Source organism: Lingula anatina, chromosome 2 (assembly GCF_051362555.1).
Source record: "Lingula anatina isolate TDL-2025a chromosome 2, LinAna3.0, whole genome shotgun sequence".
In the NCBI taxonomy this organism is placed as follows: Eukaryota; Metazoa; Brachiopoda; class Lingulata; order Lingulida; family Lingulidae; genus Lingula; species Lingula anatina.
Genome location: NC_141768.1, coordinates 48,752,152 through 48,776,235, shown reverse-complemented (window position 1 = coordinate 48,776,235; position 24,084 = coordinate 48,752,152). Strand labels below are relative to the sequence as shown.

Genomic DNA, 24,084 nt, shown 5'->3' with positions numbered 1-24,084 from the left:
GTTGTCGTATTAATGGGTTTTGGGGAGTAATGTTACAGTAAATATCCTCATTGTGTTGTATTTATCCTCTGATTGCATTGTACAGTCCTTACAGATTGGAAAATTATTTCAAACGAGCTGCAATATCTGAAATGACATATTTGGCAACAAGAAAGACAAGCTGATTGAAGTTTGTCATCCTTTGAGATATTGAGTTTGAAAATGAATATTTCTAAAATGTTTATCACACGTATCAATCTTACACCCAAAGTACTATCCTAAAAGCAGAAGCTATATGACAAATACCCCCAGTATCTATATAGCCAGTCCACACAAAGTGATAGTGCCAGAACATTCTCCTACACGGACCTTAAACTGTGTATCACAGAGGTGGATCCAGAGATATTTTCAGACAGGCTTCCAAATTATTTTTGTTGATTCATCCCCCATTTTTGACCATTTTCCAAGAGAAAAAAGTTAATACCCGTCAGCATAAACTGGAAAATCTGACTGTCTTTTGGAAGACCTAGAAGATGGCTTAAATTCGCCGTATCATGAGGTATGTAACCTGATTTATTTTGTCTCCATATCACCAAAGCTTGGGCTGCTGTATCAGCTATGTTTACTTGTCCAGTGTAAGGACACCCTGTTTTTGAACCAGAAGGAAGTCAAGACATCTTATCATATCTGGGGTCTCTGGGTGAGGACAGAACAACCTGGACTTTGGTATGGACTGTGCCTATGCTGTCTTTAAAAACTACAGATAAAGTTGCTTGTGCCTCTGTGAGAGGATTCAAAATGGTGACAAGGGAGGTTCAGAAGACCCTGTTTTTTTGGTTGATAGCCTGTATTTTAGTGAGAAATTCAGGTACTACCTATGGGTATTAAAAGAAGCTTCATTTTTATTTTAAAGTTTGCATTCATCTTAAAGTGGACTTGTTTTTTGATGTGATTGATGATGATAATGATAATAAATGTTTCACTTTTAAAAAATTGTTTAGATGGTTCAGATTGATATTTTCATGTTAAAAGCCTGTTTAAATGCAGGATGTTTCCTTAATTAATAATTACTTTAAAATTGTTTTCTCAAATTTGTCAACACCTTGGACTCTGTGGCACAATTCACATGTGATAGAAATTAAATTTGTCTTTAACTTTTGTATAATATAAGTCTGTAATGAATATCAATCAGAGAGACATTAAAGTGGCTGTATTCAGCTGAAAGTTAATTATTGAGGAAGCAGGAGATGAGTTCAGCTGTGGCAGAACCAGCTTGGCTGCCACCAGGACTGTTAGCATCTTTTAGTCCTGATAGCATTGCACTATCATTATATCTTTGTTGTAGATGGTCAAAACATGCCAATACCAACTGTCTGTGGAGACATGCCTCCTGCTGTAGCTATACGTGAGAACACTGCCCTAGGCACTGTTGTTATGACTTTTACCAACTCCTCCATACCTGGTGTCACTGAGGTGGTATGGGAGAGACTGGAGCCCGCTAATGGGTATGTCAGGTTAGACACCAAAAATCAGTCTATCATACTTGTAAAACACTTGGATGCTGAGTCCATGGAGGTCAGTGGAAATGGTACATTGTAATGATATGAGCATAATGTTGAAAGCACTTTTAAAAGCTTTGTATTTTCATAAAGCAAATGTATCTGAAATTAAGTTTTGTTTTGTCATTCTTACAGTTATTTATATCAGATCAGTGTGTTTGAATTATTTAAAGAATAAAATATATATAAATAATCATGTGTTTTCATAACTGTGTCTAGTTGCGTTGTCACCATCTCCATCACTGAAACATTAGTCCCTTTAATGGCCAAACTTATAATTTTTGGTTTATTGTAGAGGTTACAGGCATATAGCATGGTTTGTAGATATAAAATGGCTGGCAGTGAAAGACAAGGGGTAAATATATTTTTTTCATTTGATATATGCAGTGTGTATATGAAATATAAATTGCGTCTATGACTGATTAAAAATTGGTAAAGATGTGTTTAATCAGGATACAAATTCTTTTCTTAATTGGGAATTTGTAAACTTGAAAAATAAAAATATATAATAACGTCAAATGTGTTTATTGTCTGGTTCTCCATTGCACTGTTTTCATTGTAGTCGACCCCCATTATGCTGATAGTAGTAGATGTGAATGACAATGCACCTGTCTTTACAGCTCCAGTCTACTATGTGAATGTTTCTGAGGTAACTGATTGCATTTTTTTCCTGATTTTATCTATATAAAAAAGCCGTGATTTTATAAATACTGTTCATGCAAATAAAGAGAATAGCTTGTTCTTTACACGTGGCACAGAATCTGAACTACATATACACCAGTTAAATACAAAAGTTTTCCATATTTCTTATTTCTGCATATTTATTTTCTTCCTCAATATGGTGTATAAGGTATTTTAAGCAAAATGTTACACCGTTTTGAAGTGTATTGTTTTTTTTTTTAAATTACAGTCTCAGTTCCTTGGCACAGTGATCTTCAGATTAGGATACAAAGTGAACGATCCTGACGTCTTAGGCCGTATCAAAGAGTTCAAAATAGTGGTAATTAGTAAAACCATTTAAACCTCATAAAAAATACTTCATTTTTTTTTATAGATATAAATTTTGTATTTTGTAATTTATTTTTACAGCTAATAAATATAATGCTAACTGTGGTTCTCATGTTTCAGGGTGGAGGAGGTGATTATTTTAGAATGGGTGGGGCTGCTGCTGATGGAAACTTAGTTCTTTCTAGACAGCTGGATTATGACAACGGACCAAGGGTTTTCACCCTGAGTGTTGAGGCTTTTGTAAGCTTTTATGTCTGTATTTCCATTATTCTGTTTTTTTCTAGAGTATTTATTTTACCTCTTTTTTGAAGAGAATAAGATAATAGTGATATATAAACGATATGTATGTATTCATTGACAATTATTCTGATTATTTCAGAGGTAATTATCATAGAAAGAGGAATTGATTATCAGTATAAGCTCAGTCTGTTTTGAACCATTTGAAAAAAAAATATATAAAAGTAATCATATGTAGGATGACGGCACACCCACACTATCAGCAAGTGCCCAAGTTATTATCCAAGTTCTTGATGAAGATGACTTATCCCCAGCCTTTGAGACAGACCTCTATGAGGTGACAGTGTTAGAAAATGTGAGTTCTTTTATATATGGTTAAGCTGTAATCTTGATGCTGTAATCTTCTTTTATTTATTTATTTATTTATTTATTTATTTATTTATTTATTTATTTATTTTTAGTTCTTAAATCTCTTGTACTAAATTAGCTGTTTTTCAAAGATGTGAGGTAGTTTTTGTTCTCTTAAATCACGAACAATTTCCATGGTAGTTTTGGGATTTTTCTGTAGATTAAACTTAGGTATCTACCAAGCTGTAGGTTAACTATGTAAGTGCTATTACTGATGATAATTTTCTTAGAAACTGCAGCTAGTATTATAATAAATATGTGTGGTTCGATCATTATCTAATTCTGCAAATATCAACTTGGATATATTTTGATTTTCAATATTTTTAAAGGATAAAAATTGGACATTGTCAGGCAGACATATATTAGTTGTATATAAGACAATATTTCTCCTCTAGGAGAGTAAGTGTGCAGCCACCAAGTCCCATATTCAACCAGGTCCAATCAAAGCCTATGACCAAGACTTGGGGATCAATGCCACAGTACTGTACAGTCTGGGACCTTGTAAGTTGATATTAGATATATATCATTTATATAAGTTTATATTAGAAGTATATTATATAAGTATATTAGAAATATATTATATAAGTTTATATTAGAAATATGTTATTTTTTAAAAAATTAGAATAAAATAAATTGTAAAACAAGTGTTGTCTGCTGCAGAGTTGGCCAATCTTGTTATGAAGGATACAAGTAAAGATTACTAAGAGAAAAATAATGCTGTCCACAACAGCATGTAAACCTGTCATTAATTATGAACTTCACTGTAAGTGTTATTATTCCAATGTATTCAAAAGTCTTCATAAAAATTATACATGCTGAGTAAAAATATAAATACTTTTAACCTGTCCCCCAGCACCCCCCTTCCCCCACACCATACCCCCCCCCCCACTAAAAACCCTGCAGGTCCTGCCATTGCAAATATATGTTCCATCTGTATTCATTGTGCATACGTATAACCACAATTTTCTGTTAACCCACCCAGCCTCTGCAGCAGACCACTTCACTACCCTGCCCCCCCCCCCCGCCCCTGTCATATGTATATACTCAGTATAACCACATTCTCTGTCAGCTCACCCAGCCTCTGCTGTAGACCACTTCACTGCCCCCCCCCCCCCCCCCCCCCCCCCCCCCCCCCCCCCGCCCCAGTCATATGTATATACTCGGTATAACCACAATTCTCTGTCAGCTCACCCAGCCTCTGCTGTAGACCACTTCACTCCCCCCACCCCCGCCCCCGTCATATGTACATTAATCAGTATAACCACATTCTCTGTCAGCTCACCCAGCCTCTGCTGTAGACCACTTCACTGCCCCCCCCCCCCCCCCCCCCCCCCCCCCCCCCCCCCTGTCATATGTATATACTCAGTATAACCACAATTCTCTGTCAGCTCACCCAGCCTCTGCAGCAGACCACTTCACTATCAATGGAAAAACTGGACAGCTGCAGGTCATCAAATCTCTGGATAGAGAGCTGCAAGCAACAGTGGTCCTCACAATCAAGGTATGGATGAGAGAACAGTTTCATTAGCTCTGTATGTATAAATTCAAATTATTGTTTTTCTTTTTATCAAGAGCTTGTAAAATATGCTGGTATTACCTCCAATATTTCTGTGACTGTCAGTCACCATCATCAGGGAGTAAATGACTAGGGTCATTTCACCTGGAATGAGAATCCAGGTCAATTGCCCCTAATCACTGGCCTTGTGTTGTAACTGTTACTTCCTCCCCCCGGGGCTCCTCTGTATCCCTGGGGTAGATAATTACAGTATATATGCTACTTATACAGATGTGTTAAAACCCCCTAGACTTCAGCTCAATGAAGATCACAGTAACTGACAATGATTCTATCACTTCATGAATTAACTGAGCAGGGACTTTTCTCCACATTCAACAAGTGATGCAAATTGTTCATGAAAGTTAAAATATTTGTCCCACATTGTCAGGCATATCAAGCAGATGCCCCCAGTACAAAAACAGCTCTTGCTACTGTTGTTGTTACTGTCGTGGATACTAATGATAACAAACCAGCCATGACCCAGGATGTATACAATGTTGCAGTCCCTAGGAATGTTGCCATGGGAACATATCTGACCACTGTCCGAGCAGTGGACCCTGATGCTGTAAGATCAGTTCTTGAAAATACATATTTTTCAAAATTCCTCGATACTAATATTTTGTAGCTGTATGTATGTAAATTTAGGAAAGCTCATCTTATTTCAGTTTATAGGAGTCTGTTAAAATTGACTTCCAGTTAATAATGCAAATTTTTTTTTCATTTTTTTTTACATGCAAATATATGATAACCTTATATTATTTGAAAGGTTGAACTCCTTTCAAGCACTTTTTTCTCCTGTTATTGTAAGGGTGTAAATGCAGTAGTGGAGTATGTATTGGAAGATCCTACAGGCAGGTTTACTATAGACGGCTCATCCGGGGTCATCAGAGTTAGCAGTGATCTCAGCGCCTCTTATGGCAACATCTTCTTCTATGTAAGTAGTCTGTGTATTTATGGTTTGGTTTTGGTTTTCAAGGCTGTTAAAGAACACACATTTCTCTCAGTTTTTTAAATAATTTACCAGAAATCTATATACATAAATGAATTTGGACATATTTCTGTACACATCAGTTTTTTTTCCAGGTGTATGCAAGAGAGACAATGTCTGCAGAGCTTCTGACATCAAACAAGGCAATGGTGAATGTTACCATTGTTGATAAGGGCGGGAATTTATATGTTGGATAGACTCTTCACTGCTTGAAAGCTGCTTCTCTTACATATATAAAATACAGGCTTTTCAAAGGAAAAAATGTAATCATTTAAATTAGAATATCCGATTTTTATCTGCAAATTTTAAAATAATGTTTAAGAGGTGCAAATTTCCATTAGTGATCAAGTCAGCACATTAAACTTAAAATCCCTGAATGAAATGTCATCTGCAAACTGCTAATTGCCAGATGAATCTGACATTTACCCTAAATCCCTGCACAGCCCATGTATGATATAAGGCACGGAGGGGTTTAAATTATGGAACACCATTGGAAAGATTATTTCATTGTTCAAATTTTAATCAGAGGAATAGTAACTTCACTATGACACAAGTTTTTTCAAAAAATTTAAATCGTTTTTGCATGGCATATTGGTGAATCTTAGCATCGAATAAAAACAATGAAGTCAAAAATTAATTACTATAGGTGGTTTATTTATTTTTTTACCCGAGGTATAGAGTATCTCTGGTCCACTAAAAACAGGTCTATAATGCTATTTATTTGACATAAATACGAGATAAACATTCTCTACTGTACAAGATCAGGTGCAGCAGCTGGTGGGATGTTACAGTACAAACTCTCCCTGACATATTGTGATCCATATAGATCAGATCATTTTGTGCTGTGGAAAAAAATCATACTTTGATCTTGATCAAACATCCATCACCACTCCCTCTACACCAATGTTTTATTAAATGCTTTGCATTAGCAAAATAGAAGAAAAATACTGAAGTTGAATATGTCTGCCTCATTGATGTCCTTCAAACCTTGTCACAATTTTATCAGTTTTTTAAATATCCAACTTAAATAATTTCATGTTAAAATTATTTCTAAAACCTTAATATCTTTAAAACTTATTGCATCAAATAACTTTTATATTAACCAAATCATTAACGTTTACCACTCATGATTACCCCTCTTCCAAACTCAAGTTTAAAACACTTGTTTTCTCTAAAACTGGGCATCCATGTTGAAAGCTAACCCACAATTCTCCTGTACAGATTTGGAGTGTTTTCCTTACATCATACTGTTGTTATCTTCACAACAATTCCACACAATTCTTGTACAATTCCTATTGCAATCCTTGGAATGCAATGTTTAAAAGAAATGGACATCGCGTTAGAACACCATAATTCCACAGAGATAGATGACTCTGTGACTTTTCTAAAATTTGAATTACACTGCTTTTCGTAGGAAATAATGTTAAATAACATCATTAACTACTGAGTATTTACATCATGTTTCCAGAAACATCTTGTTCAAGTGCATATGCCAATGTTGGCATATATCAGTACAATCCTACAAAGAAACTATAATCTTTGGCAAGTTGAATAATATTTACAATGACTGGGTTTTCTGTGTTCAAATCCTTCCACATCAAGCCCTTATCCTATAACTGATGTTATCCCATAACTGAAGGCCCCCGACTGCTATGGGGTTTACAATTATGGAAACCATGGGGTTCCAATGAACTCTGTTCACATGTTGGATTATTGCTGGCTTGAACATAAACTGATGTGTACCAATACAGGGAGCTATTGACAGCATACCATGATCACGATTTTCATTTAAAAATATCACAAACCAAATAAGTTGAGTACTGCAGCATTTTGAGAGCTACAATTATTAGCCCCCCCCCCCAAAAAAAAGGGTTACATGGGCATTTTAAAATAAATGTTTTTGATGAATTCATAATCAAAAGCACAGACTATATTATAAGAGTTCACAACCTATGACTGACAGACCTGTAGATGTGAAATAGTATGAAACCGTACTCATATGACCAGATAATCTATTTGCTGACTTGTCCCTGAAGTTCATGATTTCAACATCATGACACCAGTTTTCAGCTGAACACATTAAGTAGACAATGTAGTTATACACTCTACACTGACATTGGACAGTTATATCATATTATGTACATTGATGCAGAGTCTCGCGGTCGGGCTACAGTTATATTATATTATATACAGTGAAGTGGAGTTTCTCAGTCCCGCTGAGTTGCGTCTACTTGGTAACGTTGTGTGTGGCCTTCTTCCTCCTGGCAACCAGCATATCATAAAACGGATGCTCGTTAATGCTGGCCCTGGAATACAGCAGAGATCAATTAATGCACACTTTCATTAGCAGTTGGCCATTAGCTATTTACCTCCACTTCTATTTAAACTCTTACAATAGCATGGTGTGTCTCAAACTGTAGCAGAGGATGATGGTTATAATCTAAATTTCATACTTCACCACATGGAAAGAAAAACATCTGAAACTACTGAAATTCTGAATATCTCTTCATTGCAGCACAATACTTGTATCTATCACTGAGAGGTCAAACTTCTTACTTGATGCATCTCATCCACTCTTCTTTCTCCTCTGGCGTGGCTGCAGACATTCTATAGTAGGAGTGTTTACCTGGAAGATAACATTACCAAAATGACACCCAATACTTTGCATCGTTCCAGGGATTTTCTTGGTCTCAGTTTTACAAAGAAGCAAACAGAGTGGGCTTATTATAACACAATCTATGGTTCAACCACTGCATAAAGATTATATAGAGTGATTAAGAAATCCTGCAATGTTTTCTTGAATGGTAATAAATCCATGATGACTCATTACTCTTTCACACAGGGAAAATTAATCTCAAGATTTTAAAATTGAAAACCCGATTTTAATGAAAGAAGAGGGGGGGGGGGGGGGGGAGAAAGAATCAGTTCAGAAGCTCACCTTCGACCACCTTGCCCTCTGAGTCTGTCTTACAGGCCTTGATAATCTCGTTGTTGTTGGAGACGAGCTCAAAGCTGTTAGGTCTGTTCTTGTCCAGCTTCCCATCCAAGACCTGAATATTCTCAAGAGGAATGATACCTCTCGGCTCCTTGTCCTGGGAGAGAAGTTTAATTGTTAGGATTTTTGATGTCTTAGAAAGTCAGAGCTTGTAATAATTGATACAAATATAAAGAATAGATATGACAACAATTTCTCCTTGTACTAAGGACATACTATCAACGTATCGTCATCTTACATACAAAATAGTGATATAGTTTGCTGAATTAATTCACTTCCCTGAACAATGAAACAAATATACAGTGAGTAAAAAGACACTTACTGTTGTGTATTCAAAGTAATATAAACAGTTGTCATTGAGTATAAACCATCTTCTTTTCCAACTTTTGTATCTGCCACCTAAAACAGATATTAAATCAACCTGCCATGAATACAAAAGCAAACAGCCAGCTACATTGTCAGCATTCATAAGCAGAGCCTGCATGCTTCCAAGAACTTCACATCTAGAAGTGAAGCAGACGATGCAGGGAATTCTGGGACAAGTCACATGGGTGATCACATGACCACAACATGACAAAGAGGATGGGATTTTATTTATTTATTTATTTAATTTAAGGGCAGGGTTGGCACTGTGAGAATGTTAGGAAATAGCAACAAGAGCAAATGGTTATAGTATTTTTTAAAGTAAGCTACAGTGGGAAGATTTTTAGTTTCATGTACCATAAGTTTCACAAGTAATAATACACAACTGCTACACTTCCATTTTATTTAACTGCATCATTACTTGTGAAACTGAATTTTTCTACCTAACACTAATATTGATGTACTGACATTACACTAAAGGTACATTACTTGACTTATTTTAATCTTTTCCTCGTCATCTTAAGACACAGCTTCATGGCTGTTTACCATGTATTGGACCATGCAGTACAAAATGAAAAGCTGGTATATATATATGTCAGTGTACATAAGATTGTATGTATGAGGAACAGAACACCACAGAAAGCAATCAGTTGACTGGCATTTGGTGGTGCTGGTGTCTACAGATGGTGCTCTACTACAAGGATTAACCTAGTTCTATATAACAGAGGCAAGAGAAGAAAAGAGGTCAACTTACTCAGTTTAGACGCCCCTGTCATGTGAAATAGAAGAGTAGACAAGTTACAGTCAATTCTACGAGACTGGTGTCAATGTCTATGTTGAAAGGAAATGTGCACTGTAGCTTGCTACGTAGACTGAATACTGTCACCAGTTTGGCACGTGCCAACATGCAGGCAACACACTGCGTAACATGCATATACACATACCAACAAAGCAACCAATAAGAAAGATATGATATCAGAACCAAAGTATAAAACTAGAAATATATTCAAAAAGTGCAAGGAAAGTGGCCATTCAAAGATAATGATTCTGAAAGAGCAGGGTGTCAAAAGTGACAAATGGACAAAAGAAATGCTGCCACGTGAACACACAAAAGATTTTGTTTCATAGGCAGATCAAAAAAAAAATTATTTGTTTTGGCAGAATTTAACCAAGCTTTAAGGAATATTACTCTTGTGATCACAAGCTAATGTAAATAAAATATATTTCAATAGCCTTCCTTTGTAAAACTATTTTGTTATATTCTTACTTTTAAACTGATATAATTTTTTCAATCTTCAGCTAATGGAAGCTTAAAAGTGAAAGGTTGAAATCAAAATGTAACCAAAAAAAGAAAGTAAACTAGATTCTGAGCAGCAGGGAAAAAACTGCAACTACCCACAACAACTATCTATACCAAATGACGGATGATAAAAAAGGTAGCATTACAAGTCACTAAATATTCATTTCATAAGAATCTGATTGATTCTGTAAAGATGAACACAGGCAGATGACTACAGGGAAATGTTAATATTCTACAGCCTATACTGTCTATTGGAACATGCAGCCATAGGAAGGTTATGATAAAGAACCAAATATTTCATATTCATCGTGGGTTCTTTAGCCATCCTGTGTCGTATACAAAAAGGGGACATATATGATTTAAACATGCACACCACTTGAAGAGGGCAGAACAGAAAGTTTTTAGATGAAAAAGAACAGCATATAGATCTCACCCAGCTCAAATATTAAAGATCTTATTATACAAAAACCCTGAATTATTATATCTTTGTAAAACATGTTACTGGAATAAGACCTCATTCTCTGTTGGACCAACCCAGAAGGACATATTACGGAGGGCAAACAAGTCCTTTCCTGAAATCCACCCTGCACACTGAGATAGGAGTATTACACAGGTTAGCCATATATATGCTGAGTACTGGAAAAATACAAGTCACAAAAAAACCCAAGTCTGATTTGTGACTTAAAGATTCGGACAAGATAACTGAGTAAAACTGATGACATGAAATGCATGCCAGTATAACAGAAGATATTGTACTTGGGTCATTCTCTATAAACATGGTTTAACAGGAGAATCGTCAGGTGTCAGCAACAGAGTTTCAGACACTTTCAGAAACTGCTCTCTCTAACCAGCAAAGCTATCAGGGACAACAATCCCGTTCAGATTAAAGAGGTCAGTTTCTGGTGTGGTCTGTAACTACAGATAATGCTGAGCAGACCAGTGAACAAGCATGCTATGTACACTGCCCACACTTGCCATCCCAGAACTTTAACATATGCACTGCACAGCACTGCATCTAGCATTAGGTGCATGGAGTAATACTGATAAATTACAACACATCTAAACCAACCAATACAGTATTCATAAACAGTACTATTATTACTTCTTATTTTACATATAGATTCATGAGGAAACAAGACTAGTACATTTGACATTGATTATGACAATTTTTGAGGCTTCATTACAAATATCTATTGAAAATAGTGCATTACAACATGGTGTATTACAACATAGTACTCAATCTGTGACACAAAGCCAGTATTAAAACATCTCTACTAAGACTGGTCAATTGTCCAGAGAGACTTGCCATGTGCCGAGAGGCTGACTCCTTACCTTGCTTCCACAGCCAACCTTCCTTGTCGGGGTTGAAGAAAGTGTGCATCAGATCATTGCCATCATCTTCAGGAATTTTGAATGGTTCTTTCTTTATACTCTCATATAAGCTCTGAAAATGAAACAAGGCAATATATGAATATTCTTTTCTGTATGTTTTTTTGTAAAAAAAATCTGGATACCAAAAATAAAGTGCAGTGCATTTCCCTTGCACCAACTAAGTCAAAGACTAGAAGAAAGGAATTTCCACAGCTCACGTTCATCCTAGGGTCTGGAGTAAAATTTCCTTGGCATTGATTGAAAATTTTTGAAAAAGTGGACCAGAAAATACTGCACCACCAAAATGATACCCCCCCCCCCCCCCCCCGATTAACTGAAGAGTAGGAAGGAGGGTGTGGGGTGTGGGGGGATAACCTGGGGGGATAACCAGCATACTCACCGTAAGCAGAGCAGGAGGCAGGTCCCCGCCGTCATTGATTCCTTTGTTCATCATAATAAACCTGTCCACTGACGGTTTCTCCTTCACACTGGGGTTGTGAAGACTGGTGTTCAGCATTATTATAGCAAACGACAGCACATAACAGGTATCTGGAATAACAAAAACACCAATAAGAATCTTTATAGCAAACTACAACACGTAACAGGTCTCTGGAATGTCAAAAACACCAATTAGAATCTTTATAGCAAACAACAGCACGTAACAGGTGTCTGGAATGACGAAAACGCCAATTATAATCACTATGGCAAACGATAGCACACGGGAGGTATCGGGAATGGCAAAAAGACCCATTCTAAGCACAAGGTGTAAATCCTGCTTTGATATACTAATGAATGGAATGGAATTACAACAGTGCAGCAGGTGCTTGTGCCTGAATCTGTGAAATAACAGGACAGTCTTCACAGCTAGGTGAGAAATGTCTTAACAAGTTATGAAAGTCACTAATGAACAGGGTAGATTTGTAGAGAAAAACAAGGTAAAAGCATTCCTTTGGAAGCAATTATATGATGAGAATAGCTAAATTTCATTAGATAATATGGTATAAATATTACTGTACATGTCTGTAGATATATGCTGGATATATGTGTTGAAGTTTAGTTATATACTTAGTTAGGTAGTCCCAGTAATCAAAAGACTGAATAATTTGCTGTCTGAGTCAGTCCTCACCATTTGTCTGAAAGACGCCAGGATTCAGCTCACAGTATCGCTCAGCAAAACACTCCATCATGCGGTCAATCTTCTGTGCTTCTCCAGGAAGACGGAAACTCCACAAAAACTGCCTGCAATTATCAAGAATACTGAGCATATTATTTCAAAATTTATTATGAAAAATATTATAAAAACCAGAAATGTTGAATAAAGGATAAGCCAACTACAAAAAGTAACCCCATGTTCTTACGGAAATTATTACAGGTACTCTTTCAGTTACTAGTATAGTGTAGAAATTGAACAGTTTTCAAAATTTCATCATTATGAATAACCCAATGTTGTTTATCATATGGGTAAAATGAAATTCAATCTTGGCAATTATGATATGGTACAGAATAGACATAGTGTGTATAATTTTTACCTCAAGGCCTGGACCAATATCATGTCTGAAAACTCGTGGAGGTTCACAAACGCTTTCAGGACATTTACATTGAAGTCATTCCTGTAACATGGAAAGATTGAAATAGATCCTATATATTATTACAAACACAAAATAAACATTGGGATAAGTTTCTGTGAGTGATATTAAAATATTACATAGAAAAGACAATTCTTGAAATGGTTTCTTTTCAAGTGTAGTACATAACATACAGAATCAACTACCAACTTGATTTCAGGACTCGGTTTATGTCTAATTGATATCCAGGCCTGTAAGTTCTGTAAATTTCTAATTTACCTCCAGGCCTGTAAGTTCTGCTAATCTTTAACTGACCTTTAAGACTGTAAGTGTTAAGTATAATCCAGAAGGGTTCCTTACCTCTCTCCCAGGTATTCCCCTATGGCTGTCTTATTCAGCCCCTCCCCTTTGTACAAGAACTGAGCCACATCTTCTGGGGTGTTTTGTAGCAAGCCATTCTCTTTCAAGTACTCAATACCCTGGGGGAGAGAATGATGACATTGTTAACAGTGGACAGTCACATGGCGAGTTACATCTCAGATATCAGAGAGCCATGTGGAAAATAAATATACACTTAACATGTTTATCCTCTTAAAATTAAGTTTATTATTATGATGATGATGATGATTATTATTATATCATCATTACCACACTGGTCCAATTTTATGATAAACTGGACTCCACAAAAGGATAATACTTTTAACTCAATGGAGAGTACTTAGCTGTCAAAAGATCAATTAATTTTTATTAGAGTATGTATGATATAAATATCGTACTAAAATATTCAAAATAATAATAATAATTTATTCAGCTCTTATGATGTTACATTTTAACATTGTTCGCTGTCTAAGCTACTTCTAACACTATTCTATTATGCTTACATCACAAAGGTAGATAATTCGATATAATAAAGGATAAAATATCTATCAAAGCGATCTCACTTGACAATATTAAGCAAGATTACTCTATACATAATAATTAGCTAAAACTTCATAAATGAGATGGGTGCTTATTTTTTGTGCTGCTAACTGAATATATTGCAATAATTAGGCATAAGTGTCAAGAATATTCAAGTTTTATGATAAACATACCAGTCTTATGTCAAACAGTGAGGGTATTTTACAGCAGGTAACACCCTGAAGTTAAAACCCCTATCAAACAAACACTTCTTTAGTAACAATAAGGCTCAAATGAAGCAGTATTCCAGGGTCTAAATTAACACCTAGTTGATAATATCTCCTCTAGGTAAACATCCCTGGTCTATTAGTGTTCTGTCTTCCTGGACACAGCTATCTGTAGGTATATTGTGTGGAGAAGAGATCAAATACATGTGTACACAGAATTCATATTACATGTCCTGCAGTGGGATAACATGGAGAATCTGCACCAAATAAAAACAACTCCAGGGGACCATTCCCAGGCCCTATCATACCAACTGTGGATCGCTCCATCTCTAAAGAGAATCAAGCTAAATTGCAATCAACTTCAGCGCCTTAGATGTCGGTTACGCCAGACATCTATGCCACTTCACCTGAAGGCAATTTAGCGAGAAACCGCTCAGAGATGGATCGATCCTGTTAGATCAATCTTGGTATGGGAACCCAGTCCAAGATGGAATCAGTGTCACTTGGGAGGGATGTAATCCCACCCTGATATTTCTAATAGAACATATACACAGTAAATCTGCCAGCCAGTGCTTGAAGATTGTATCAATATTTTCAACAGTGTAATGACTATAATTGCGCTATCAAAAAGTGTATTCTGAAATAAGCAGAGTGTGTCTTCACACAGTTAGTAAAGATCCTCAATTATTAGCTGTAGCAGACCACCTGCCTGACAAGATTGGTGTTATTTCACGACAGCATCATCCCAAGTGGGTTGAAATGAGGACATGGCCTGTCACTGAATATAAAACAAAGTTTGTGAGGATGGACCTCCAAGGTTTGTGAGGATGGACCTCCAAGTTTGTGAAGTGTAGAAGATTGTGATGCATGCTCCAGAGAGAGAGAGAGAGATGGGCACTTCAGAGCAGCCACACCTGGCATACATAATTGCATCTTAATAACTAACTGTCACTTCCCATCAGAAGTAAGAGCCCAAGGAGATCTGGAGTCAGTTGGTGCTCTCAGGAAGATGCTTCCTCCTCTCATCCCGACATCTGCCTCCTGCCAGCTGCTATTTAACTTACCACTGAGCCAGAGGTCATCTTACCTGTCTCTACCTGACATGGGGCATGTGTGTGTGTATTTACTGGACTAATCTCTGGCACAGGAGAGCTGTCAACTGCCATTACTCCATACCCAATGTTTCCCCCTATGTCAGTAAACCCATGTTTGTGTGTATAACAGGGCAAAATGTCTGCCATAATTACTTTGTTTTTACTCTCTAGATCTCCAACTGCCCTGTTTTCCTGACTAAGTAAGATAGTTATCCAAGCAGAGGTAGTTATCTACTGGCAAAGGAAAACTGCTATGGAATTACCATGTTGTATTACCAGAGAACCTTGACATGTCTACAAGATGGTTATCTTAAGGAGGAAGTTGTCTTGGGCGCACTAGTAATTGCCACATTATTGTTTGTATCTCAACTTTAACAACATAGAAAATATCTTTATAGAGAGATTTCACTTTGGCATGTCATTTTGTGACTTTTTTTTACTTCTGTTTTACCATTTTTCAAAAGCATTTCTAGCACAGAATACAGAATAGTATTATGAATTTTCTTTTCTGAAATATTTTAGCTACTTAAACACATCTCAGTTGGCATGGTTTCAAATTCAGAACAGTACTACACATATCTACAATAAAAGGCTTAACCTCTACATTGAAATATAGATTTCTTACCTTTTTAGGGTCCATGTTGAATTTTTTCCTGCCGATAGACATTTGCTTTGTCTTCGGATTGTTTTTACTGAAATATGTAAATAGTTATTTTAATTCTTTACCTAATTCAATGAAGTCAGTTACTTTTAACCATGATGAATTTAAAATAGAGGCATAATCAATAAAATTAAAGTTAGGAAGCCATATTTCAGGGAAGCTCTGGAAGAAACCATCATAATTACTGTTAACATTCAAACGTCAACTTCTTGCAAGGAATCATATCAAAGCCAGCAGTCAGTATTACTGAACACCTCTTCAGAAACAGTACAGAAGATATTATTTAGCCTACCTGTCCTCTGAGAAATCCATGGACTCCATCTCTGCTGTCACCTCTGCAATCTCATCTTTAAGTTGCTAAAATAATAAAACAAAAATTACTCTCTTGTAAAACAGTACAATTATAAATGTGAAAGGGACAAGTATTCTTTGATATTATACACACTATCCACACTGAAGCTTAATATCAACCAGTAAAAACACTGAAGATAGGGTTCCATTATAAAACCCTCTATTATCCAATATCATCTGTGCTACCCCTATAAACACGTCACATTGTCCTAAATGAAGTCTCAGTAATGACAGTTATATCACCATGTATTCCTAGAACCCTGCATGAACTGTCAATAATGCACCAATATAGTGTCCGGTACTTAGGACATTGACATAACATATACACCACAATCATTACCAATATATATCAGTACAAAGACTGGTCAGGTATTGTGTAGATGACTCATGGTCCAGTATTAGACCAGGCTGTCAGTGTACAGGTATCTACAGTAATAATGAAAGTGTGACACATACACACACACACAGTTTGTCCCAGTCCCTACAGGTAACCAGTGCAGCCTGTAGCCTCTCCTATTGTTATAGCACATAGGCAGGTGTCTTAAAGACCCACACAACACAGGAGTACAGAGAATACCTCTAGGCTTAGAACTGAACTTCTGACTTCTTCTACAGTACGGTCACTCCCACACAGCCAATCACTGTAATAACGCTAGCCTGCCTGCTGGTCAACTGGCCGTGACATGCGCCACAGGTAGTGCACAGGCGGTTTATAGTTTTTCATCTCTTAACTATTTTCTGGGGTTATATCACAACATACTTCGACAAGCTTAACAGAATAAATTCATTTTATTATTTTAAGTAGTTTCCAAAGTTAATACAGTTGCCTCAAAGTTGAGAAGTAGCCATTTGGTCCAGACTAGGCCTATTTTTCACCAGTTTACCAGGGTAATGGATTATCTAATGCCATCCCTATTAATAAAACATCTATTTCTATGTTGTGTAGACAAGGAGTAGCCACTGGCAAGGTAATGGCTGCTGCTTATATCTACTTAATTTCAGATTATTCTGTATGGCAGACACAGTTTATAGATGAAGTAAAAAAAAACTACTTATCCCAACAATTGATGTGTCTTTGACATACCTCCTCTACTTGGCAGTTAATATAAGAGCTACTAAAACCAATTACCTGGTCCCATCTTTCCCACAGTTTTAAAACAATCAAAAGTTTAATGGAGATAATGTGGTGGAGGAGAGATGTTACCCAGAGCTGGTTGAGACTGACCAGACAACTGGTTCACACCTCTCAAAATTCCTGGGACAGACATTTTCCCAGCACCCTTGTCCCCTGGGGTCAACACAGTAATCCTGTCCCCTGGGGTCATCACAGTAATCCTGTCCCCTGGGTCAACACATTAATCCCTGTCCCCTGGGCCAACAAAGTAATCAAAGGAAGGAAACTGACCAGAACTAGCCATCTAATCTACATATAAAATATCCAGGTATTCATACTTCCCTCCAACATCCCTGGGAACTAAGGACCTTAATTTTAAAACTGAGGGCTATTGCCATTTATCTTCATTCAGACCATTTTTAACAAGTGCTCACATTTTTTTTTTAAGATAATTTCAGCTGGAAACAAGATAGACTGACTAGACGTTTTTAATCTGATATAGACTTAAGAATAAACACAGCAAAGAGTAAACTCAATTACTAAGTTTGTTTTACAGAAATTCTGTACTTCCATGCCAATGCTTAAGTATATGGTTACCCTAAATCACCAACTCACCCTCAAACACTGTGTGACTTACATACTCTTAGACAAGCCAGAAGACAGCATGTTCTTCATCCTGACCCATACAATATAGAAGACCAATTTAGTCGTAAGAATCACATAGCTTGTTACATCAGGTAATTAATACAAACATCTTTCTGCCAGATCTGTTCTCAGGAGAGCTCAGGAGACCCACTGGCCTATATGATTTCACGGACCACAAAAATGACTTGTTGTGTGTAGTAAAATGTTTATCTGTTTTAAAATTCTGAGTGTTCATCAACTACTAGTAATAATATTGTAATCAATATAATCCTACAATGTTTTCAACAGGTAAAGATGCAATCATTTAGTTACTGATGCCATATTTTTATACACTTCATCCATAAATATCTATAGACTAAATTGTCTCACCATGAAATAATAATTTATGGGGTTGTATACATGTTTAATCTGTTGTCAATTTCATATAAACAACATGTAACTACTAAACATGACCACCTTGAACAATGAACCATGCCATTAATCTCAACATGGCTTGTGTGTGTCCACAGACCCATCTCTCATTACATGACATTCATTCCTGGGAGGACATAATTACATGTCTTATCACAGATATCTCAGCAGTGTAGATATCAGTTCATAATTTTAGCAAATAAACTAAGCAGCCAAGCCATGAAAACAGCCCACTCTGGACATACCAGAGTGTCAGGAAGGGGTGGATTACATAACACACTTCATTAACACCATGGAGAGGGAGGACTACAGCACACATCTTCCCTGGCAGCTCACATTCTGACATATGATTTTTTTTTTCTTATTACCTATACCAAACTGTATCATATATTTATCTATTTATTTGTGCGATTGTAATTTTATAATAATAATTATAATCAGAAGTAGCTTGATTACATGTACACTATGGTTTATGTATCAGTTAAGTTCTTTTTTCCCCATATAGGAGCTTAATTACACAATACTGGCAACATAAACACTTACAAATATTCCTGTATGGATTTTACAGCAATCTTAGCCAGGAAATCATATTATCATGTAACATCTCAGTGTTATCATATGGGAAGTGAGATGCCTACTGATACACAGACTATCTTTCTGCTCAAATCCTAAGACACTGATACCTCTCTCACTCTTGTTTGTAAAATATGTAATATTTTAATTCATATTACTTGTTAAATTTTTGATTCCTATTCTTTTTTAACGAAACCAGTCTGCATAATCTAAAAACCCAGGTAAATACTCCCTGTTAATACAATCACCCATGCACCCCAAAAGAAACCATGTGCTATTAAGTGCATTTTTCCTACTGTGGCTTTCTTAAGCATCTATTTTTATGTGGCTCATCAACTCCAACACAAAAAAATCTCAGCAACACCAGGGAAAGTTACATACAGTATCCTGCTCTTTACTAGCAATGAATTCACACTGGGGAACCTTACACTGCTTTATACAAGTAATAAACACACCTCTACTACTTTGGCGCACCAATATAAGTTGTGGAGTTATCCAAATCCATCTTTAAATCCACCTCACTTCCAGGATTTTGATAAATCAGTTTACAGAAATGTGTACACACTACCAAATTTATCTGAATCATGACTCAATTCACTACTTATACAGATTACTGAATACAGTCTGAACAGAGGATTAGAACATACTAGTACAGTGGTCAGTTTACAAATACAATATATACTGGAGCTTGATGTTATAAACTTCACGTCCAATACCATTATGACACTGTGCCACAACCCCATACTATGATAGTGGCCACTCACCTGTGCTGGCAATGAAACTGTTCTACTATTCCACTTGGATTTCAAAATGGCCGTCAATGAGGTGTATAATACAGAGGCGAGAGTCACTATATTTGATCTCTTGGACACCAAAGTGCCCTTAGTACTGTTTAATTTGTTCTTCTTCATAATATATGTTCTGCTGTGTATACATCTAACTCTGTCAAAAATATTCCCAGGAAATCCTCATAAGCACAACGCACAACGTACAGCTGAGAGTGTAGTCAAAATTTGCTTGATCTTTATCCTACATCTACCATGAATACAGCAATTTTTGCTTCCAACCACAAACAGACTACGTCTTCTTCTAGTTGTCATCAAATCCTACATGAAGAACTTTGTCTCCAAACTCTGCCAGTCATTCTGTACAGCATATCATTACAGTACATTCAAAACCACTTGTCTCTGTCCAACTAGCATATTCCATTAGTGAGAGAGAAAAACATGTCTCCACTACCTTCAAACATCTTAGACTTATAGCAGTCAAATATTGCTGGTAAAGCTACTTAAACCTGATCAGTTGGTCAGTACATAGTAATCTTCCTAAAGCTGACCACAGGCCAAGGAGTGCCTCTGGCTGTATTCACGCCACTACTGACCACCACTGACCAGTCCTCAGTCCAAGTCTCCCAGCACCCTGTAATCTTCTCCCATATTAAACCCTCTGTCAGGGCACCTGCCACACATTACACTTCCCACTGATGTGCTTATAATTACACCCCACAGGACCTGTCAAACCAAGCAGCAGAGCACTGACAGCCCCTCCCCCCTCTACACTTCCCAAGACACCCCTTCTTAACATCTTCTAACACATTCCACCACTGATTACACATCAAACACTACTTCCTGTTATCAAGGTTTCCTAAACCACTATAAAAGTCCCATAAAAATGAATAAAATGTAAACCTGTCTCATTTAAGATAATTAGAAAACTCATTAAAATTGTGGGGATAATTACCACCTGATAGCTTCATGGCGGTACATATTAAGTGACCCTTGGTGAAGAGAGTGAGAAGGTGTATGGTACATTAGGAGGATACACACATATGAGCTTTCTATTCACTGACAGTGTGAGATGGAGTAATGTGGTATCAGAAGAATTTCAAACTATTTCCACCTGCCATTCCTCTGGCAGAATGCACTAAATATCCAGTCTTCGTGGATCTAATCAACAATAATATCATAACCAGATTGGAACATAGCTGAGGGGGAAGAGATTGAATAGGTTTTCCCTCGAACTTATTGACCTTTTTCATAACAGATGTTAATACAAAATTCATAAGAAATAAAGACTAATATTTAAAGTGGGCATATTATTGAGGTTAGCCAGACTACATATCTGCAGACACCTCCATAAATCAAAATACCGTCCAGGGTCCAAGAATTCTAAATCCAAATCTCTGTGACATAATGTTTACATAACAGGGAACAAATGGTAAATCAAGGTTAGGGACTGTTGTGTAACATCAATGCATACCATATTATTTTGCAATTTCAACTAACAACAGAAATGTTTTTAAAAGCAAAAGTTAAACCAAAGAGAAAAGAACCAACAGCCAATCTTTTATAACCCCAAACAAGGAAATTCTGTAGCAGTTATGATGAAAACAAATGCCTCAATCACTACAACAATTCTGCCATGTAAATGTCATATGATTCAATCAAAATTACAAAAGCTGACCAAGTAATGTACTTAAAGGTCAGAAATATTCATGAATCAAATCCCTGTAGGCTGCATAACATTCTAGAACCTAGCTGGTGAAAAGGGCCTTGGCTGATATCTATGGAATTTGATTAAAAATTGCTATATTGGTTCCAGGAAAAAAAATTATCCAATTTCATTAGCTTTCATATTCAAAGACTCTATAACCAATAACATTAATAAATAATTTTTAATTCAAATAAATAAATAAATAAATGCTTCTATGGCAATAACCTGAAAAATCTTTAAATTTGCATTAACTTTTTTTAGAACTGAATACTTATATTTTGTCTAGTTTACATATACAGGAATATAGTTCACTGTGACTGACAGGGTCATTTCAAATTTCACATTAAATTTATTATATATATATATATATATATATATATATATATATATATATATATCTGCAACTGAGTCATACATCATGAATGGTACCACCAATTATTCTAAAGTTTAGTTTGCTGAGGAGCTACTTTATATCTTTACCAATTTTGTTCAAGATTAGACTTCCCGTCATGATGTGAGTAAATATATTTTGGACATAATTGCACTATACTTCTATCTAATTAATTATAGCAGATTTTAATATGATTAATAGTTCTGATATATATTTCCTTTTTAGTCAATGACTTCCACAGTCAGATTTTTGAAGTTTAACTATTTTTCTATCAGTAAACAGTCATCCTGAAAAAGTCAACCTAGCATCCTTCCACCTTATCAGCATAGTAAACACTTCTCAATCACCCCATTTTAATACATGGCAAATAATGAAAACAAGTCATCAGTGGTCTATCAAAATTTTTAAATCTTCTTTGAGGAACTTCTTTTTGCTTAAAAGCAATGCATTTTCTTAAATTAAGCTAACATCTTAATCATCACAGTATAGTGAGTTCAGGAAAAGACTAAAGACTCGTTCTTTTGGAAACTATCCTTCTATGTAGATTGGTAGTTGCATTGGGAATGGTTTCTTAATCAATGGAGTGAGTTCAGGAAGAGACTGAGCAGCAACAGGAAGCACTGACCTTGATCTCCTGTAGCAGCTGGAGCTTGCGTTTGCGGATATCCTCCAGCAGTTCCTGCTCCTCCAGGCTCAGATCTGCAGAGAAACACAAAACTAGTCTGTGATGTTAAATAAATGTTTTTATCAATGCTAGATCAAACTCATTACTGTACAGTGACCTTTCTTTTAAAAAATCCAATGGTAGCCGTTTTCAGTTTAAAAAATATCAAAGTTGAAAACTAGTCTGGGCTATGGATTTATAAACTGACAGTTTGCGTCTGACAGTTGTGACATTTCAGGGCGCTTGTTCCTGGGAAATGACAACAAGTTACCGTCCCAGTCAATGATAGAATAAGAACGACAGTTGCCACAAATTTTGATTTTAAGAGAAAATATAAGTCTATAGATGTTCATTACAGCATTTTAAGCATCAGAGATGAAGAGCAGTCACACAAAATGTAAAAAATGCATTCCCACTTCTTTCACAGATATATAAAGACGATCATTTTATTTTAGAAAACATAAACAATCTGACACAAAGGCACAATTTTGAGATGGGGCGTCCCTGACGGTCCATCAACTTACCGGAGATACTAAAACTTCCATCGTTTCCAGGAGCTTCTTGTGTCTGCATCCTGATGAAACTTCGTTGCTTCTGAATAGTATGAAACTTAAAGAGTTAAGCCTGAGTCAGATAAGGGCGTAAAAATAAAATAGATTTAAATGATTCACTTCCGCCCATCCACCATATTGAATTCCTGTAATCTCGTTAATGGTCAACTCTCACGAGATTTTCACGTGTTCAGTAAATGTATTGTGCATTGTGATAGAGGTGCTGGAAGAGTTTCACTGACGTTGATGAGAACAAATGTCATTTCTCTTCTCTCCAAGATGCAATATGCATTGGATAATAGAACACAACGCTCACTGGATTAAAGCAGCCTCTTTTATCTGCTAATGGCATTTTAGTTGACCCGTTAACTCCCTGAGATTTTGAGTTACAGGGGGTCTGTGTATGGAATTTACCCGCTAAGGTGATTTTTTTTGGAGGGGGGCAAGGGGGGTGGAGAATTTTTCCTACTTACGACTCTTCCGATCCGCCCCAGCATTTGGGATCGATGTTTTATTCTATTTAATGAATTAGTTCTAAATGACTGGCCAGCATGTGTAAGTCATTGATCGGCGTTTTGTCCCCCCCCCCCCCCCTCCACTTCGTTTATTATGCGTCTAAACACTGAAAGAAAAGCCTTTTCTGTACATGTATTTAAGAGGAAAATTCCGATTACAAAAATTGCT

At 36.4% G+C, this 24,084-nt stretch overlaps 2 protein-coding genes across 6 annotated transcripts; one reads left to right on the top strand and one right to left on the bottom strand.

Moving 5' to 3' along the window:
- The first annotated feature begins 15 nt into the window (after positions 1-15).
- LOC106159731 (protocadherin-11 X-linked) lies at positions 16-7,593 on the top strand. Its single transcript, XM_087004403.1, has 11 exons — positions 16-1,554; positions 1,834-1,893; positions 2,101-2,187; positions 2,449-2,538; positions 2,667-2,786; positions 3,022-3,138; positions 3,587-3,692; positions 4,580-4,692; positions 5,135-5,311; positions 5,555-5,680; positions 5,830-7,593. The coding sequence occupies exons 1-11, from the start codon at positions 1,336-1,338 to the stop codon at positions 5,929-5,931; spliced, it is 1,317 nt and encodes a 438-aa protein (XP_086860529.1). The 5' UTR covers positions 16-1,335; the 3' UTR covers positions 5,932-7,593.
- On the bottom strand, positions 6,641-23,569 carry LOC106159732 (cytohesin-1). Of its 5 annotated transcripts, XM_013536122.3 has the most exons (13): positions 23,374-23,569; positions 22,811-22,884; positions 16,500-16,564; positions 16,172-16,238; positions 13,689-13,807; positions 13,293-13,373; positions 12,890-13,002; positions 12,164-12,312; positions 11,725-11,836; positions 9,052-9,128; positions 8,673-8,826; positions 8,291-8,360; positions 6,641-8,040 (listed from the first exon to the last, which is right to left on the bottom strand). In XM_013536122.3, the coding sequence occupies exons 1-13, from the start codon at positions 23,420-23,422 to the stop codon at positions 7,962-7,964; spliced, it is 1,209 nt and encodes a 402-aa protein (XP_013391576.2). In that variant the 5' UTR covers positions 23,423-23,569; the 3' UTR covers positions 6,641-7,961. The 5 variants fall into 5 exon arrangements, with proteins under 5 accessions (XP_013391576.2, XP_013391575.2, XP_013391580.2 ...); XM_013536121.3 differs by lacking the exons at positions 22,811-22,884; positions 23,374-23,569 and adding an exon at positions 20,066-20,712; XM_013536126.3 differs by lacking the exons at positions 22,811-22,884; positions 23,374-23,569 and adding an exon at positions 18,288-18,311.
- Between the last annotated feature and the right edge of the window lie 515 nt (positions 23,570-24,084).

Bases quoted from the DNA above. Each gene is read 5' to 3' on its own strand.
- LOC106159731 (XM_087004403.1), top strand. From the start codon at position 1,336: ATGCCAATACCAACTGTCTGTGGAGACATGCCTCCTGCTGTAGCTATA. The intron at 3,693-4,579 runs GTAAGTTGATAT...ATTCTCTGTCAG, and splicing joins ACTGTACAGTCTGGGACCTT to CTCACCCAGCCTCTGCAGCA. The intron at 5,312-5,554 runs GTAAGATCAGTT...TGTTATTGTAAG, and splicing joins GAGCAGTGGACCCTGATGCT to GGTGTAAATGCAGTAGTGGA.
- LOC106159732 (XM_013536121.3), bottom strand. From the start codon at position 20,212: ATGAAGAAGAACAAATTAAACAGTACTAAGGGCACTTTGGTGTCCAAG. The intron at 13,374-13,688 runs GTAAGGAACCCT...TCCATGTTACAG, and splicing joins GGGGAATACCTGGGAGAGAG to GAATGACTTCAATGTAAATG. The intron at 8,827-9,051 runs GTAAGTGTCTTT...CTTCTCTCCCAG, and splicing joins ATTACTTTGAATACACAACA to GACAAGGAGCCGAGAGGTAT.